Source organism: Rhipicephalus sanguineus, chromosome 4, assembly GCF_013339695.2.
Source record: "Rhipicephalus sanguineus isolate Rsan-2018 chromosome 4, BIME_Rsan_1.4, whole genome shotgun sequence".
Lineage (NCBI taxonomy): Eukaryota > Metazoa > Arthropoda > Arachnida > Ixodida > Ixodidae > Rhipicephalus > Rhipicephalus sanguineus.
The window spans coordinates 21,067,044-21,085,249 of record NC_051179.1 but is presented as its reverse complement, the minus strand read 5'-3'; the positions used below and the strand labels follow the sequence as shown (position 1 = coordinate 21,085,249).

At 45.3% G+C, this 18,206-nt stretch overlaps 1 protein-coding gene across 1 annotated transcript in view; it reads left to right on the top strand.

Moving 5' to 3' along the window:
• Nucleotides 1-18,206, top strand: part of LOC119389572 (neprilysin-1) — an 84,383-nt gene that overhangs the window by 41,667 nt on the left and 24,510 nt on the right. The window contains exons 3-8 of the mRNA XM_037656895.2: nucleotides 1,059-1,124; nucleotides 2,508-2,619; nucleotides 11,806-11,855; nucleotides 14,794-14,880; nucleotides 16,112-16,317; nucleotides 17,468-17,659. Of these exons, the coding sequence (XP_037512823.1) occupies nucleotides 1,059-1,124; nucleotides 2,508-2,619; nucleotides 11,806-11,855; nucleotides 14,794-14,880; nucleotides 16,112-16,317; nucleotides 17,468-17,659 (713 nt within the window). The remainder of the gene's footprint in view (nucleotides 1-1,058; nucleotides 1,125-2,507; nucleotides 2,620-11,805; nucleotides 11,856-14,793; nucleotides 14,881-16,111; nucleotides 16,318-17,467; nucleotides 17,660-18,206) is intronic.

Below are 18,206 nucleotides of genomic sequence, written 5' to 3'. Positions count from 1 at the left end.
CCGCATCGATGGCACTCGTGGAAATATTGCACCAATGTCGATAGATACTAACAGGGGTGCTTAATGTCTTCATTTGCTCAAGGGTTGGCACCCAGCCCATGTGAGCTGTTTTGTATGTATGTATGTATGTATGTATGTATGTATGTATGTATGTATGTATGTATGTATGTATGTATGTATGTATGTATGTATGTATGTATGTATGTATGTATGTATGTATGTATGTATGTATGTATGTATGTATGTATGTATGTATGTATGTATGTATGTGTCTCTCTCCGGGCGCGTGTGTGTGTTCACAGGGTGTTTCAAGAAAATAATCAAAATAAGGGACTTAGCAAGGGTGGATCTTTGGCCTTGTTGGTGCGACATATGCATAACGTTAAGCGCAATACTGAATCGACGAGGACGGGACAGGGAGTGACACACACACAAGCGCTAACTTTCAACAATAAACCATTGTTGAAAGTTAGCGCTTGTGTGTGTGTCACTCCCTGTCCCGTCCTCGTCGATTCAGTATTGCGCTTAACGTTATGCAAAATAAGGGAATTGCGAAATTGGCGTAGCGACGAGGTGGGGGTGGGGAGTGTGGTTGGGCGTTCTAACTCCTCTCCCGAAATTTTTCAATTTTGCATGTTTATATATACACGCACATATACAAACGCACGCACCAATATACATAAAGGGTGGTTGACCCCCCTTAAAGAATATGTGGCTACGCCCCCGCACTGCGATATTTGCTCGATATTTTCAGCATTATTTATTCTGTGGCTACAGACGGTTTATGATGACTGGATACATTAAATGCGGCAGTAACTATAGAAATTAATTAGTTCGCTTTTTAGTTTGAGGAGACAGGCGGTTGAATCAATCGGGAGAATTGAAGCCCTTCCTGCGAAGAGCTTATTGATCCCTTAGTCTACTGGTCTACTGGTTACCTACTGGTAACTAGTTACTTGTTACCTACTGTTAAGTAGTAGATTTTCAGTGCTCGTTGTGTTCTTGTTAAGTGAGGCGACAGCGAATGACATCGCGTGCTCTGTACGTTTATTTTGCAGCTTTGAAAAGAGGAAGCCAGGAGCTATCGACAGAGGTGTGCAACTCGACGGTATGTCATGAGCGAGGTAAGTGATTGGAGCATCGACAAGTGCACTATCTTTAAATGGGCTCGAGGCATGCAAACTGACGGTTGCATTCGTGTTATCGCTGTTTTTTCAGCCTATCAATATACTTGCTCATCGTCGCTACTCGTTTCTCTTACTACTTTCTGATTTCAAATGATTGCTCCCGATTTACTCTTCAAGCTAAAAAAATCAGGAGGCGGCCCTAATCCTTCACTTAGGTATGTTGTAGTGGCGCTCGCCCGTAGGCGTTCGTGGGCCTTGGGCCAACTTTTGTGTTTCCCACGCTGCCGAGGCCGATCTCAGAGGCCACATAGAGAGAAGCGCGCGGTTGAGATTTGCTCCGCCAGGTGCCGCAACGGTACCATCTGCTCACAATCTTTCAATGAACTCAATCAGCTAGTTTTCATTAACTATCCTTGACGTTAATTGGTCCTTAGTAAAGTAAGGCTCTGATATCATATGTATCCAATACAACTGTGAACTTGAACTGGAACAATCAATTTTTATTTTTTAGAAGGGTTTGTATGAATATTCGGAAAACCGAAAGTAAGTGCTTGGAAGAGAAACAAGAATGTCGCTCGGTGATCATGTCATTATTAAATCCCACTATTCCTCAGCAGAGACGACGTCACATCTGTATGGAAGAATTAACATCGATGTTGTCAACCGAATTCAAATGCTCTTAAAAAGGCTACTTAATTGAGGTCGCTTCTCCCGACATATAAGTTTAATAAATAAGCATAAATAAACAGCTTCAGGCTTGCATAAGGCGAACGAGCACGTGAAAACGTCAACCACAGAACTTGTTCTTAACCAGCGTCGGTGACCTGGCTGCTGTTGCGTTTCGCCGATCGGCGCGAGGTCAAGTGAATAATTTTTTTGTAGCTGTCAACGGCGGCCGCGTTTCGGAGACGGATGCGAAGCGAGAACGCGCGCTTCGAGAACGTATAGGCGCACACGAGAGTTCAAGCTGAAATTGATCCGCAGTCATACAGACGCAAAGGAATGTGCGGCGCGGTGTTGCCCTGAAACAAATAACTTGAATTAGCTGACGCGTGGCACACTTAGTCATTTATGTTCATCTCAGTAACAATAATAAATATAGTCAGGTATAAGTTGTATTAATAAGGTCATCAATATATTGCCTATATATCTCTAAAACGGACCGACTTTTAAGATCGTCAGATCGCTGTCACAGGCAATCAACACTTCTTCGCCTCAGCTGCGGAAGAAATTTCCACAAAAAAATGCTAGCTGTAGGTAAAGAAAAACTCAACCATAACAAATTTTGTTCGGGCTGCATGTAATCCTTAAATGAACAACTGTATACGTTAAGCCATCACGGCTTAACATTTTTTCCTCCTGATGTTGTTTTCTTCGCAGCACAACTGATTCTGCAGTCGATGGATGAGAGCGTCGACCCGTGTCAAGATTTCTACGGTTACGTGTGCAACAACTGGATGCGAAACAACCCAATACCGGACGAACGGGCCAGGTACGCCACTTCAGTGTTGATTTCAATTATTCAAGTTCCATTTAGTTATCGCTTATCACGCTTATCCCGTGAATATTATACGGAAAAATGTGTCGAGTGAAACTCCTTGTTTCACTCGACACAAGCAGGAGAGAGGGAGAGAGGGAGGAGAGGCTTGAGTGACGGACCAACAGGAACGTTTGCATGACTCTCTGGGTTAATGAGCTGTGAAGCCACGTTCCCAAGACCCCCGTTCTCCTCACCACGTGCAGGGTAACAATCTGTACAAAGTCCAGTTAACTTGTCTTTTTAGGGTTCTAACACGACCGCCTGACAAAAAAAAAAAGTTTTTTTACTTTTTTTTATCGAGCAGCCGTGGTTCTAAACTCCGAATAGTATTTTATACTTACATCAGTCTGCTCTTGTACTCGGTATGAACCATACGAAGATCAGCGTCCGAAGTCCTCACTTGCATGCGTCTGCACTCTGAGAGTTACGGTGGGTGAGGAGGCAAGGATGCGCTATCCTCCTCCCTCCCCCTCGTAAGGCAAACGGGAAACCTACTCCTGTGTCTGCAGCAGTTGCACGCTATCTACATTGGACGTGGTTTAAGACAATGACAGTTCATATATATTATAAGCGCTAACACGACAGGGACAAGAAAGTGCACAACACGAGCGCTTACTTACAACTCAACAGTTTTGCTTCGATGAAAGTTCGCGAAAGTGTGAGTAGCGTGCGTTTTAAATGTGACCAACCCAATGAATATGAACGATGGCGCATGAACTACAACACGTACTAATGCAATTTTTGCAGTATCAGCATGAAATGCAACTCCATGCCCATATTTACCTATATTAAGCTGTTTTGCCAACTGGAAATCCAAGAGTGAGAAAAAAAGCTATTACAAGCTGAACTGGGTAGGCCATCTCATACGTATACAACAGACAACCGTGTGCTCTATGGGAAGTTGCAGAGTGGTTGCCAAAAAAGAGCGAAACGCAGTCGCAAACGGCGAAGAACAGAACGTGATGCGATGAAATCAGGAAGCTTGCTCGGCACGTTGAGTTAGCTCTGACGTGAGACAGCTAAAGGCTAGAAATCATTAGGAGGTGCCTTCATCCTGCCGTGTACATGATAACGAGGACGATTACCATGTGACCGCATCGTCTTTCGCACTGTGTGGTGAAGATGAACATCTGCTATTCCCACGCCTAATTTTTGTACTTACGTTTGTGATTCGATATTTGTGAGTCTCAGCCAGAATAGCAGAAACTTCTCGCTCACTCTCCGACTCACATGACTACTTTTTTATTTTGTTTATAGGACATCTCATTGCATCTAACCTGTCAGTTTCAGCCTTCACGCCCGTTCGCGCGTGTCCTCGGCGTTCCTTTTGAGACATCTTGTTGGCGCGCAAGCCTGTGCCGGTGTTTTGCATCCCACACCGCGGCTGGGCAACGCGACAGAAAATAAATAAATGAGAGACGAAGAAGAAGAAAAAACATGGATTTACTGGACTGCGTCGTCGTCCCTGAGTAACTTCTCATTTCTTAACGCAAAACAACGAAGACGACAACGCAGTGATTCGAGCATGAGCGTAACTCAAGGATTTGTTGTGCCTCCTTATTATTAATAATACGGCGGCGAGCCTTGCTTCCGCTCGAGCTGGCGCCAGTATCCGCTCCTTCGAAAACCACCTCATTAATAATACGCGCGCCGAGTAAGCAAAAAGAAAAAAAAACATAATTTAGACAGCTGTACGCGCATCGCGTTTTTGTGAAAGCCCAAGTTCATTCATGCATACAAAAGATACTTCGTTAGCACCAAAAATCCCCGGCAGAAAGTGACGCATGCGCAGACTTGCAAAGCATGTGCTCTCACACTGTCTCTATGGCCTTATATTCAACGCGTGTTGCAATAACTTCGAGTTGGCAATGCCCGAGTCGCGAGACAAAACGAAACGCGCAAAAGTTTTCTTCATAATTATACGGACTCTTCATTCATGGCAAAAATGTTGGAGTTCAGGCCGAACTGGAGGAGCTCTTCATTAATAAGAGCGTCTTGACTTTGGTGGCGAGCGTTGTCTATTATATGCTGGCTGGAACTATTTATTGCGGTTATTACTGCGCTTAAGAACATTTTCTGTAGCTGGCTGTCTATGAAAGGCCCAGAAGCGCAATCATCTCTAGGCACATGTGTTTATTGTGAGTAAATCTTAACTCTTAACACCTGAGAAGGATGAAGTGTATGTTACAGACGCGTAATATTAGTTCGCAATGGTTTCACTAGAATAACGATAAATTCGTCAGTCGGTGTCGCAAGATACGAGAGATTAGCAGATTAGATATAGTGGCCGCTGCAGCGCTGTGAGGTGACGATGCCATGACAGTATTACTTTTTTTTTCAACAGTGACGTATATGTATATGTTACGGTTATAGTTCTACAATGAAGATAACCTAATACAACTGGCTTGCTAACTATTATGACTTACTATTACACTTGGCATAGAAACCTATAATGGCGTGCTCAGCACGGGACCACTGATATTGCATCCCTTGATAAAGTTCGTCATCACGAAGGGCATTTAATTGTTACGAAAACCAATTAAACAAAATGTTTGAGGCTGACATCTTAAAATACGGGGCGTGCAAACACGGACACGAGAAAGAAGCCAAGACACCACAAATGCAGCGGTAGCTTTTTAAAATGAATACTTACCAACTAGCTCAGCTCTCCGTTATTCTAGGTTGAAATTGTATGGCATTTTATGCGTGTTATTACGTATTGTTTAATCGCAGGGAAACTTTTTTTTTTTGGGGGGGGGGAATGTTAAATTGGGAGAGAATGAATAGAGATCATTGAGAGAGGTCTTCGTCCTGTAAAGGACAAATAAAAAGGATGATGATGATGATGTAGCCGGCCTTATGGGAGTAAACTGTCAAAAATAAGTCAGCAGTGATTTACGAAGCTTGAAAAATGATGTGAGGGAGGGAGAGGGTCGCTAGCTCCCAGCTGTGTGTTCAGGTAACCTTTAAAATCATTGAAAGAAAACGAAGATCTCTTTTATCACCGATCTCGGTCATCTTTTTCGATTCGTTCACAGCAAACTATAAATCAGACCTCCAGTGCAACCCGTTCCCTCAAGCTCCTTGCATCAACAATTCTACCGAGAAAAAGAAAACAGACGTAACCGTAGCCACATCCAAAGCTAATCGCGTAGACGATGCTTTCACGTCGAGGCACCAGGTCGAAACGTCGTGATTCATGGCGTCAAAAATCGGACGAGGACAAATTCTAAGAGAAAGAAAGAGAGAGAGAAAAAAAAAGCCAGATGTGTAGATATGAAGAAAGTCGTCATCGACCTATAGAGACTTCGATTCGAAACAAACATCATATGCCGCAGATCATGGCCTTTGGCGTCAAAAAGAAAAATAACATGGCTGCATGGGATCCCACCGAAGCTGGTAATGAGCGTTCTTGCTTCATCGCCCCCAAAGCACTCGCCATTTCTCGTTCATTCCTTCTCACTTATTTGAGCAGGAATCTTTCTTTGTTATTGACTTTACGTAGGCAGTGTCTCATCTACCACACACGCTCATTAGCATGGCGATCACGAGCGGCTAGCTATGCGAGAAGGGCCCGGAGAAAGGAGGCGACGGAGAACAAGATCCAACCAGTGTCTCCTTCGTAAAGTCTGCTCGCGGCATCGCCAGGTGCAGGAGACGACACCCTTAGCGCAACCAACGCGCCGTCCCATTCTGTGACCACAGCTTCCGCTAACCTTGAACGCTGCCGCGTTGCCGTCTGGTGCTTCGCCGCGCCGTCGCCGACGCGTCAAGCCCGCCGTGCCCAAAGCATTCGAGGAAGAGCGAGAGAGAGAGAGAGAGAGAGAGATGCTAGGGGATGTTAGCCCGGCTATTCGCCTGACATGCTACTCCAGGTGTTGGGTGATGATTATGATATATATACGCGGATAATGACATAACATATACAGCCATACAAACACGCACGCACACACACACACACACACACACACACACACACACACACACACACACACACACACACACACACACACACACACACACACACACACACACACACACACACACACACCGCTGCATGGCTTGCATAGTTTCATTAATGCTCGTGACCCGCAAGAACGTCACCAGCGCATTTGTGGTGCAAAGCGCACAGATGGTGCCTTGCCATCGGCCCAGAATATGTCGCATTTCTAAGCGCGGATCCCATTGAAAAAGTAATGCCGCGTTCAGAGACTGTCTCTCTGATGCGTATTGCCTGCAGTCGCACATGTCCCAGGTATTCTGGGGTGTTACACTGAATGCATAAGGGTGAATCAGACAGTTCAATCTTGCTCTTGAAGTAGTTCGTATAAGCATCCGAGTTTCTCACAGCCGAAAGCCTGAAGCGGCAGGTCAGACTCACGATAGCTACGTCACGCAAGTCGCGCATGCGCGCTCCCGACGCGAGGCCGATCGGCTATGGCGTAGCACGTTTGCGCAGCGTCGTTACAGACGGTGGCACTTTCTTGAAGTTTTGAAAGGAGGACGTCTGAATGCCAGAGGTCGCTTTAGATTGCGTCGTTCGCTTATCTGATGAACAGACTTGCTTCGTTGTTCGCTGGCGTAAATATGCGAGCCGGTCGTTTAAAGATAAAAGATAGAAATGTCAACGAAAGGTGAAGGGTTGAGGCCAGTTGAGATATGTCGAACTACGAAGAAGAAAACACGCTGGACGCCTGCGTAGTTGAGGTCATGTGACATATAGTTTATTTCTGGTGGCTGCCCATTCGACGTAATTCATGCGGTGCGACCTTTCGGAATATTATGGCAGTATGAGGACAAACTAAACACTGCGCAATCAAGTCACGTCGTAGATAAGTGAGATATCTCGATTTGAAGAAGCATATGTAGGATTTTGTTCCCTAGCCCTCAAGAATAATAATAATATCTGGGGTTTAAATTCACAAAACCACGATATGACTATGAGAGGCGCCGTAGTGGAGGGCTCCGGAAATTTCGACCACCTGGGGTTCTTTAACGTGCACCTAAATCTAAGTACACGGGCCTCAAACATTTTTGCCTCCATCGAAAATGCAGCTGCCGCGGCCGGGATTCGATCCCGCGACCTTCGGGTTAGTCCTCAAGAAGTATCGGAAAAGCTCCAAGACCAATTTTCCTGCTGAACGCTTACTCATTGTTATATCGATATATGCCGGTCTATAAAAAGAAGCTGCTGACCCGAAGGACACCCGGTGGTCGCATTTCGACGGCGGCGAAAGGCTAGAGGACCGCGTATTTATATTGAGGTGCGTGTTAAATAACCCCGGGTGGTTGAAACTTACGGAGCACCTCTACTACGGCGTCCCTCATAATCATAACGTGGTATCGGGGCGCAAAGCCCCAGAAATTATTATTATCAAAGAGGAGGCCCAGAATACCCCGTTGTGACACGCATCAGATGGCGGCACGTGGGGTGAATAAATGGTAGCCGACTGCGAGGATCTTGTATATTTGCTTACGGCATAGACGTGTCCAGCATCACAAACGTCACTGGTTAAGGCTGAAATCTGCAACTGAACGTGAACTCCCCGATAATAAAGTGACCCAGGTGTTCACGTATGTGCGTGCGACGTCAATGGTAACGCGTCTGAATCGAGAAAACAGCCAAGTTGTTGCGTAATAAGGCAGCCTGATTGATTAGCTTACGTGGTTCCTTCAAACAGATGCAGTGATGAGCTGCGTAGGCGCTGTACTACACGTAGCAGTGTTATCTTCTTCACGTTTTATTTACGCATATCGGCGCTTTTCCTGTTTACGTTGGGAGCAATACGCACTAGAATGAAGCGACGGCGAGAAAAAGTAAAGGGCACAAGTTAGTTTTTAATCTTTTGAGGAAATTGCGCTAAAATCGAAATGCGACGAAGTTTTATACTTCAGATCACGGTCTGGGGGTAGACGCCTATAGAAGCGAGGTGCTTATTGCGACGTGATTTGGAATGTTGATTAGGCATAATAAAAGCCATATACGTACCCAGACGGTGGGCTTATAGACGTGTCGTAGTATACGATGCCAGGTTCAGAAGGCCTTTAATCCGTTTACATTCTTCGCCACTAACTCATGAGCTGCGTCCGTGCTAGAATTTTTAAAGAAGGTTTAACGAAAATCAACACGTGCCATACGTGGGGAACGTGCTTCTAGCAGGTACATACGCTATTAAAATAGGGCGATGCGCTGCATTTGCGGTGTCGCTGAAAACCCCCAGCTATTATTTTTACCATTAGAAGGAAGTTGTTTCGCACGAGAGGCAATGCCCTGTTCAGTATTCGAACGTGTGTTTTGCCACTAAAATATCGGCGTGCGCAGAGGTTTTGACGCCAAAGTAGCCTTAAACGCATGTAAATGTTTGGTGCGTGATAGTTTATCTGTATATATTTGCTGCAGTAAGTGTCGAGAGGAAAGCAGTACACTCTTAATCAGGTCCCGCTTAAAGTGCTAGATATAGCCAGGAAACCGGACATTTTTCCTCTAGTTTGCTGGATATAGCCAGCATTAAGCCAGGACCTGATTAAGATTGTACGACCACGTTATTGAAAAGCAACTGAAATGTAGGCATAGTAACGTCGCAGAAACTTACTATGGATTCTGTTCTGTCAATATCTTCTTCGCTTCCGTTTAAAATCTTACGGGCGCGTGGAGCTGCCTAACTTGAAGGCTTTTGGCCTGGAACAGAAATTTGTAACCTGTAAGCGAAGTTAATTTTATAGTGAATTCGAGGCTTTGACGGAAGCCTGCTGTCTTACGGAATCCTTCCTTTTTTTTGTAATTTGATAGCGTTCACTGTTTGAACACGTTGAACACCGAATGAACTCCATACGGGAATACAACGGCAACATTTCAATGCAACGATTATTCCAGCGCTCAGCATATTCATCTGTTATTATTATACATTCTTAAGCTATGATTTGAACCCTATAGTTACCTTCATTTGGAGAGGCCTCGAGCTTGCGATCTAAAGAGTTGTTTTGAGCTTAGTAGACAGTGTAGCCCACCCTTAAACAGAATGTCTAATTCGTATTCAAACCAAGGCAACTTGACCCCGTCAAAAAATTCGCAGAACGAGAATGTGCAGTAGAAGGGGTAGACAAATAAACTGAAAAATGGACACTGTCATGGCACAAATTACGGCGCATTTCTGTAAGGGTAACTGTAATTTGTACTCATGCCATGCAACCAAAACAGTATAGCCGACAACAGCTAGCAGTTGGTCTATGTATACACTATTCGACAGCAACCAAGATTTAGTCAAAGCTAGCCAACAATAGGCAACCGTTAGCCAACGGTCCTCGCTTAAAGTTCGTAACGATTTCAAAATGAACTAATATTCTACGTCATATTTCGCCTTGCTTATAGTTTTATGTGATATTTTTTAGTCCTCCTTAGCTTAACCTTGTTTTTTATTCCAATTTTAGCCACTAAAATGGTGTCTTTTTTTAGGATACCGTAATTCAAAAGCCCCTTGAGTTCCTGTAGGATGTTTCTGATTAAAATCGTAAAAATTACGCTTTTATTGAGGTGGTCGGCATCGTTTCAGTAGATCCCATCGGTGTCAGTGTAGGTGTTGTCTGCGTTGCCGTTCGCAGACTAGACACGATAACACGGAAATAATGAGGTAGCAGGTAAAAACTCAGCGATGACTCACTCAAGCCGCGAAAGCTCTCACACGAATAGTGCACGCCAATAATATTGATGGTCTCGGCACGATTTGCGGCTGTGCTTGGTCAAAGGTTAGAACAAGAAGGAAAGAGAGGGGCGCACCAACACAGAGTACACGCACACACAAAGGGGGCGTCAGTCTCTTTCTCGCACCGTCGTCGGCATCGTCATCTCCTAATGGTGGAAGCAGCGATTAAATTAATTTGCGCCCGTGCAGCACAGCAACACGTATCGGGCTTCCTGCGATACGCTAATTGGCCTTTTTCGAGACGGCGGAGCGCGCTGCGAAGTAGTCAAGGCCGCGGATAACGAGCGTCCGTATGTGTGACTGGCCTTTCTTTTCTTACGCGATGGCAGTCTGGGTTATCCCCCCCCCCCCAGAGGCGCTAATGCAGTTGTCGCTTCTGCTGTGCCTAGTGTGTGTTTTACATACTTCCTTTTTATGATTCTTTCGGCCCTCTGATGACCTTAACATTCAGCTTGGGACGTAAAGAGAAGAAAGTGCGGGGATTAGAATTTTTTTTTGCATATTTCGTTCACACAGGTGCTATTAGGAAAAGCTGGATTGGGTAAAGCAAAAAAATTACACTTGTTGGGGTCACTTCGTAGTGTTTTGCTCCGAGTTCAGCTCACACTACACTGAAACAAACCAGGCATGGATGACTGGACACCAGACATCGATTTTCAGTCACTGGTTTTCGTTATGCAGTCCTTGTCGGACGTGTCTTATCGCGGTTAGTATTACCAATCGGTGGTATATAATGCATTACAACTTGGCACACGGTTTACTTAATTACGCTTGGTTGGGAAAAGAAGCAGATAAAGGAGTGGTTGTTTTGTTCGAAGACGTGTCAGTACGAGTTATGCTGTCATGGTCTTAGCACGGATGCAAACAACGCGTGAAATTCGCAAAGCGTTTCCTTCGTAAGTAGCGCTTCTCTCTGACCATCCGTCTTTGTTAATTATGGTTCACGTCTGCTCTCACGGACAGAAGCAGCGTAAAAATGTTGTTTTTTTTGTGAACTTAGACGCTGTTGCTGTCGTTCTAGCACGACCGAGGATGCCTTATAAGCAATTTCTTTCCGGCAGAGGCCTCGGTAATCGTACGGAATAACTAGAAAGCAGGCATAATTTTCGGTCATTTGCACGATACGGCGTACGGCGAAAGCTGTTACTACCGAAAGATAAAGAAACATAAGATACAGTCTTAGACGTTTTCCATATATTGTGCAAGAGAAGAATTCAGCACAAAACAAAAGCGTACCGATTCGTAGTCGAACCGGCATTGTAGCGAAAATGGACGCAAAGAATCATCGAATATAATGCATTAAACCCAAAATAGGTTTTGCCAATACCATTGTGTACGAAATAAATGCTGATAACGAAGGCATTTTCGCGTCAAACACCGTCTTAGAACATTTTAAAAAATTCATTAAGGATGTGGTTGTGAACTCTTTTTTTTTCAGGTTCAGCAAGTTTGATAGACTACGGCTGAAGGTTCTTCATCAACTCAGAGGCAAGTTGATTTTTGTATTGACAGATTATAATCAGTACGATTTTCATCATGCGCAATCTGCCACAGGGTTTCCTTCTGTGTTGCCTTATCGTTAAGATTTCGGGCGTTTTATTGCTTTCATGCTCATAAGGATTTGTTTACGTTACGCGCCTTGTGCCTTATTCCTGTAATATTTGAAGATATTCGAGCATGTTCCAGCTGTGCAGCACGGAGGAGCGCACTTGAACATATGCTCTTGTTCTCTTGGACAAGACTACGATATTGCAAGATGACCATGCCGTGAGGTAGCTGCAGAAGTGTATATTGCCACGCCCGCTTCTTGTTTTATTTTGATGTGTTCGGGTTTGACCAGCAAGGACGGTTATCAACGCTTGACGTTGTCCGCGCCGCAGTGTTCGAGAAGCTTTGCGATTGTAGTAGATCGCTTTGTTAAGATTGCGCGCAGGACGCCAATAGTCTAGATTATTTCAGAGTTTGCGCGACCACCAGTGATAAGACTGGAAAGTTCGATGCGTGATGTATAAAAGACTGCGCGCCCCGGCCATGAGCAGTTTATCGACGGCCGACGCCCTGTTCGCCACTATCACTGTACAGCGTGTATTGCTGTAGTTTGACTTTCCTTTTCCCGGCCATAAGTTCGGCCAAATGAATAGGTTTCATCTTCGGCACGCCGCCTGCTGCCTTCGTCGACGTCACGACCCCGTGACAATATGCCGTAATGCCGTCGATCAAAAGTTCGCGGATTGGTTGCGCAGCATGGATGGCCCAATTAAACGGAGCTTTCGGTGGCTTTTGTGCTAAGAGACGTAGCAGCTCAAAATTAATATAGGGCTTTACTGTGCCCCTCACAACCCCTTGACTGCTTTGGATCGCAAGACAAAACGATATGATGCCAGCTTCATTAACGTAAATACTCTATCGATAGCGTATAGACATATCAGGCGCCACTCTTTGGCAGATTAGGGGATAACTACCGAGGATATTGGAAAAAAAAGATGGTTGATCCCTCCGTCATAGAAATCGGAATAACACGAAAGTAAAGTGTGCCCTTACAGAAGTAACTGAATGTTTACTGTACATTGATATAAGAGAGTTTGCACAATGCATATTGATGTCTGGCAGCTAATGGCACCGTTTAACGTGTATGCACCCACTTTGATGATTGGGGGTACATCTCCATCCCGACGACTAACGTGCATGTTAAATGATTACACAAAGCCTTGTGGTAGCTGTAATAAACGGTGAAAGCGTAATCAAGAGAACGAGGTGTGATAGCCAGAAGAGCGCCGCATATTGGACGCAGAGCTTGGTCGCCATTCCGCGGCATGTTAAAATGTGATTGAACACAATGGCCGGACTAGAGGGGAACGAAAAGCGCGTCGTGCCACCCCCCCCCCCCCCCGACCGCGATTTTTCGGGGTGAGCGGGGAACGCGTAACTGCCAGGTCAGGCAGGCGCGCGTCGCACAGCTTGGTTTGGGTTAGCGTGATGCTATGAGCGAGGCTGACACTTTTACGATGGTTGGGCTAAGATCGCCACCTCGCGGTGTGTTAAGGCATTGACAAAATTGAACTTCTATTGAAAACGCACCGAATGGGACGGACGTGTAACGCGTTGCAGGTGCTAATCGCGGAGGCCACAGTATAGACGAATTATAATACTTTACTAAAGTATACTAAAGTATACTTTACTTTACCGCTCCCAGAGGGCAATACCACCCCGCCGACTGGGAGAGTCGTAGATACAGAACGCGTGTTTGTGAAGCCTCTAGATTCTATGACCGTGGCGCAGTGGATAGCGTGCCCGGCATCTGTTGTTGCGGACCGAGCGGTCGTGGGTTCGATGCCTGTTGACGGAACGTTTTTTTTTTGCCATTTGATCGTGTAAATTTTTTCGACATCATTTGCGTGACGGAAATACGTCACTGAAGTCTTAGTGGACCCCGGCATAAAACACTTTCGTGTTAAAAAAAACTCACAGGGTCACTTATGCACTCACCTAAGACGACTCAAAGGTGGCGAATGTTATCTTCTTCTTAGTCGATGCATCGATTCTGGCCTGCCACCCTCCGAAAGCTTTGCGCATCTAGCGTGGTTTTGCATTGTCTCCAGGATCGCAGGCACCTCGTCTGTTTTTGCACTGCCTCTGTGATCTGTCCACTTTTGACCAAGCTACGATGTCATGTGATGACGGCATCATGTGACGTCACGTCACGCCAAAATTTGTGACGTCATGATGACGTCACATATTTTGGCGATCTGCGACGTCATGATGACGACATATTGTGACGTCATCACATGATTATGATTTTTTCCATCACTCATCCCCGACACCGCGGGACGCCAACGCCGACGGTCAAATTTCGCGCTTCATGAGGCATTTAAGGCTTTCGCTTTAAAAATGGTTAGCGCTTGCTAGTTTGCAGCATATGCAGCCTTAGCTCGGAAGCTTGTTGTCCCTATATAGTGTTTACAACCCAAACGTTACCGAAATGCCCACCGGTCGTTGTGGCGTAGCAAGTAATGTGTCGAGCAGCTAAGCTGGAGGGCGTGGGTTCGGTTCCCGGCCACGGCGGCCACATTTCGATGGGATCTAAATGCAAAGAACACGCGTGTGCTTAGCTTTAGGGGCGCGTTAAAGAGCCCCAGGTGGTCGAAATTAATCTGGAGTCCCCCTCTACGCTGTGCGTCATAATCATATCGTGGTTCTGGCTAGTAAAACCCCAGTAATCATTAATCTTGCCAAAATGTCTTTCTCCGATTATCAACCCAAAGAATAAAAAGACTTGGATGAACATCAATGGCAGGGCTGTGCACAGATGTAAGACTTCTATGGATGGCTATTCTAAGTTGTGTAGAAATGTATCGCTTACATGTTTGGTGGAATATGAAAAGAAATCTGCAAACGATGTTGTCTCATAAACCCTTTCTTATTGCAGACATTCTGGAGAAGGCGCCATACAAGGTGGAGGACCAGAACGTCACCGACCAAGTGGTGCTTGCCTATCACTGCTGTACCAATGAATGTGAGCATCCTTCAGCTATCGCAGTGTTGTTGCATAGAACCACGAAATCATTGGCGTAGCCAGAAAGTAGGTGTGGGTGTGTGTGTGTGGGGGGGGGGGGGGGGTTCAAACCCCTGAAAATTTTCAATTTTGCATGTGGTATATATACACGCACACATAAAAACGCACTCGCGAACGTACAAGAGTGAGTAAATCCTGCCGCCTCCCCCCCCCCCCCAAAAAAAATAAAGAGAACAAAAAAATTGGTTACGCCTCTGCACGAAAGTTCAGTATACGTTGTGTAGTCTGTCGCGCTTACGGAACAAGGTGCACAGCTTACATTAAGGGGCAAAGCTTACGAACCAAGAAAGGTGAATTTATTTGCATTCTTTACATAACAAGCCCGCTAGCCGAGCTATGTAATTGTCAATGGCGTGCCGATGTAACACGCTGCGGAATCGACGATGTTCGAGTAACCACGTCAGGATAACGAGCAAGTAAAGGCAGATCTGCCGAAAAACCAAGCCGTTCGCGGGTCATGTCTGGCTAACGGAGGCGTCTTCGGGGGAAGGGGAAGGAGTCCGTAAGATCGTCCCTGCGGAGCTCCCCATCGCAAGAGCGACAGTCGACTCCGCGTGATGTTGCGGTCATGTAATACTTATTCATGTGATACTTATTCACTACTTCGCGGCAATTTTCGAAATCGTCAACTGTACAATGTGAATTGTTACTTTGCTATGTAAATATTAAATCCTTGGAGACACTATCGTGTGCTTGCCGGTCGTTATAAGGGCCCCCGATAAACGGGCTTCCACATAAAAAAAATTAAATTTAGCATAGGAGATTTTGGTGTCTAAACTCCTTTAAACTATGGCCTGGGACAGCCGATTCAATGTCGTCTTCCTTCCAGCACATCTGCAACAAAAACAAAGAAACAAACGGGCAAGCAATATTTCTTAGATGGTTCATGTTACCTTATCAAGTATTGAAAAATCCTTGAAGCACGGGGTGTCGCTTGAGCCAGCGTTTCGACAAGTCGTTTTGTCTTCAAGGCAGCAACTGGCTGCAAATGGTCTTGTCTTCTTAAGGCAGCATCTTCAAGGTAGTTGCAGCCTTGATGAAGACAAGACCACTTGTCGAAACATTGGCTTCAGCGACACCCCGTGTTTCAGGGATTTTTCATCTATTCAAGCTCCCAAACTTCTGCCTTATTTGTATTTATCGACTAATGAATTTCTGTCGTCCATCGCAGCCATAAGCGAGGAAACCAAGTACGCTGCCTTGCGTACCATGCTCAGCAGCGTCGGCATCCACGATTGGCCCCGGCCCGTGGGCTGGCTGGAGGCGCCATCTTGGGAGGAGCTGTTCGTCCAAGCGTACACCAAGACCGGACTCAGTTTCATCATGGCCACCGGTGTGGGCGTTGATCTCAAGAACACTTCCGTCTACGTCATCAGCGTGAGTACGGGCCGCAATTTCGCAGCGCAGAGATCACTCGACTTACTTGCAGGTTCATCTATACACAGGGACTGAAACCGCTGAAAGTGCAGAAAAGATATTTGGACAATCAATCAATCAATCAATCAATCAATCAATCAATCAATCAATCAATCAATCAATCAATCAATCAATCAATCAATCAATCAATCAATCAATCAATCAATCAATCAATCAATCAATCAATCAATCAATCAATCAATTATTCATAACGAAATAGAATACGCTGTATTATATTTACGCAGTTGGGACCACAGAAGTCTAAGTGAATTGTGTAATGGGTAGTGTTATTTCTATCCGTGTAAAAAAATCTTATACATAAGGGTATATACGTAACTAAAAAAACAACATTCATAACAAACATTCCTCCGCCAGGAGTAACTCTAAGAGCAGCGGTGGGATGTCTGTGGTGTTAGACATATTATTAAGATTTAAGTTGAACTCTGGAGCCCTATGTGTCAAAACCACCTTGTGTCTATGAGGCACTCCTTATTGGGGGAACCGCCACGTTGGATCAATAGTTACGGTGCTCGGCTGCTGACCCGAAGGTCGAGGGTTTGATTCCGGCTTCGGCAGTCGCATTTCGATGAAGGCGAAATGCTAGAGGTTCGCAGCCTTCTACTACGGGGTCTCTCATAGGATCAGTCGCTTTGAGAGGTTAAACCTCACAAACCAACATACATACCAACCGTAGTGAGGGACTGTCGAATAATTTCGGCCACCTGGGGCCCTCAGCGTGCACCTCAGTACGCGTGAGTTCTTGCGTTTAGCCCCCATAAGAAATCCAGAGAATCGAACCAAGCAAGCCCCGGAACGCCAAGAGAGCTTAGCAGCAAAACTTCTTAACGAACACATATTAATGGCAAGGACGCCTTACGAAAGAGACACCTTCTGAATTCTACCTATGATCCCTGCAACCTTTTTTAGATAAGGTATCTCCGCATGATTTGTCTCTAAGAGTTCACTGCATTAAATTCATGTGTGTTAACTGCAGTGAGTCATGGACGAATGCTCGAAAAAAGAAAAAAAAAACGAAGAGCGTAATCAACAGCCATACTCGCTGCATTAAGTAATCAAACCTCAGTTGTGATTCGCCTTGTTTCTCCCTCAGTTCGATCAACCCGGCTTCGGAATCGGCCGAAACCAGCTGATCAACATGACAACACCCAACAACGAGCCCATCGTCAGGGCGTACAAGACGTACATGGCGGGGTCGATACGCTTCATGCAACCCAGTCTCAGTGATAGCGCAGTCGACGCCGTCGTAGAGGACATCGTCAACTTTGAATCTCAACTGGCCAGGGTAAGCAGGGCTCGAGAGCGAGCGATGGCATTCTTGAAAAAAAAAAGTGATAGTCCCTCTTAAGTAGTGCCCTTTTAAGTAGGTGAAAGTCTCTGCTCTCACTAGATGTTAATTTACTGTGACTTTATCAGTTGACGGCAATCTGGGTCAGTTGGTACATAATCCTGATCAATTTAAGTATTTTTGTGAACATAACCCAACATTGATGTGACTATCCCCCCCGCCCCCTATCCTACGTAATGCTCAGATGAGCCCTTAGGTACAGGAATAAATAAAATTAAAAAAATTTAGCCAGCCAGCCAAAGACGAAGCAAAGAGAAGTGTCCTACACAATGGCTGGAACTGGAAAGTCTTTGTGTGCCTCTTCTTTCTTCAGTGTGTCGTCTTTTGGCTGGTTCAAGTTCTCGTTCGATTGCTATGCTATCATAGTCGACTGTTGTGTTATCATTTGATTGCAATCAAGTTCTGCGTCGATGCTGTGAATTCATAAGATTTGAACCTGCCTTGCCTGCTGCTCAGCTTGAGCGACCGTTCCAACAACTACGTC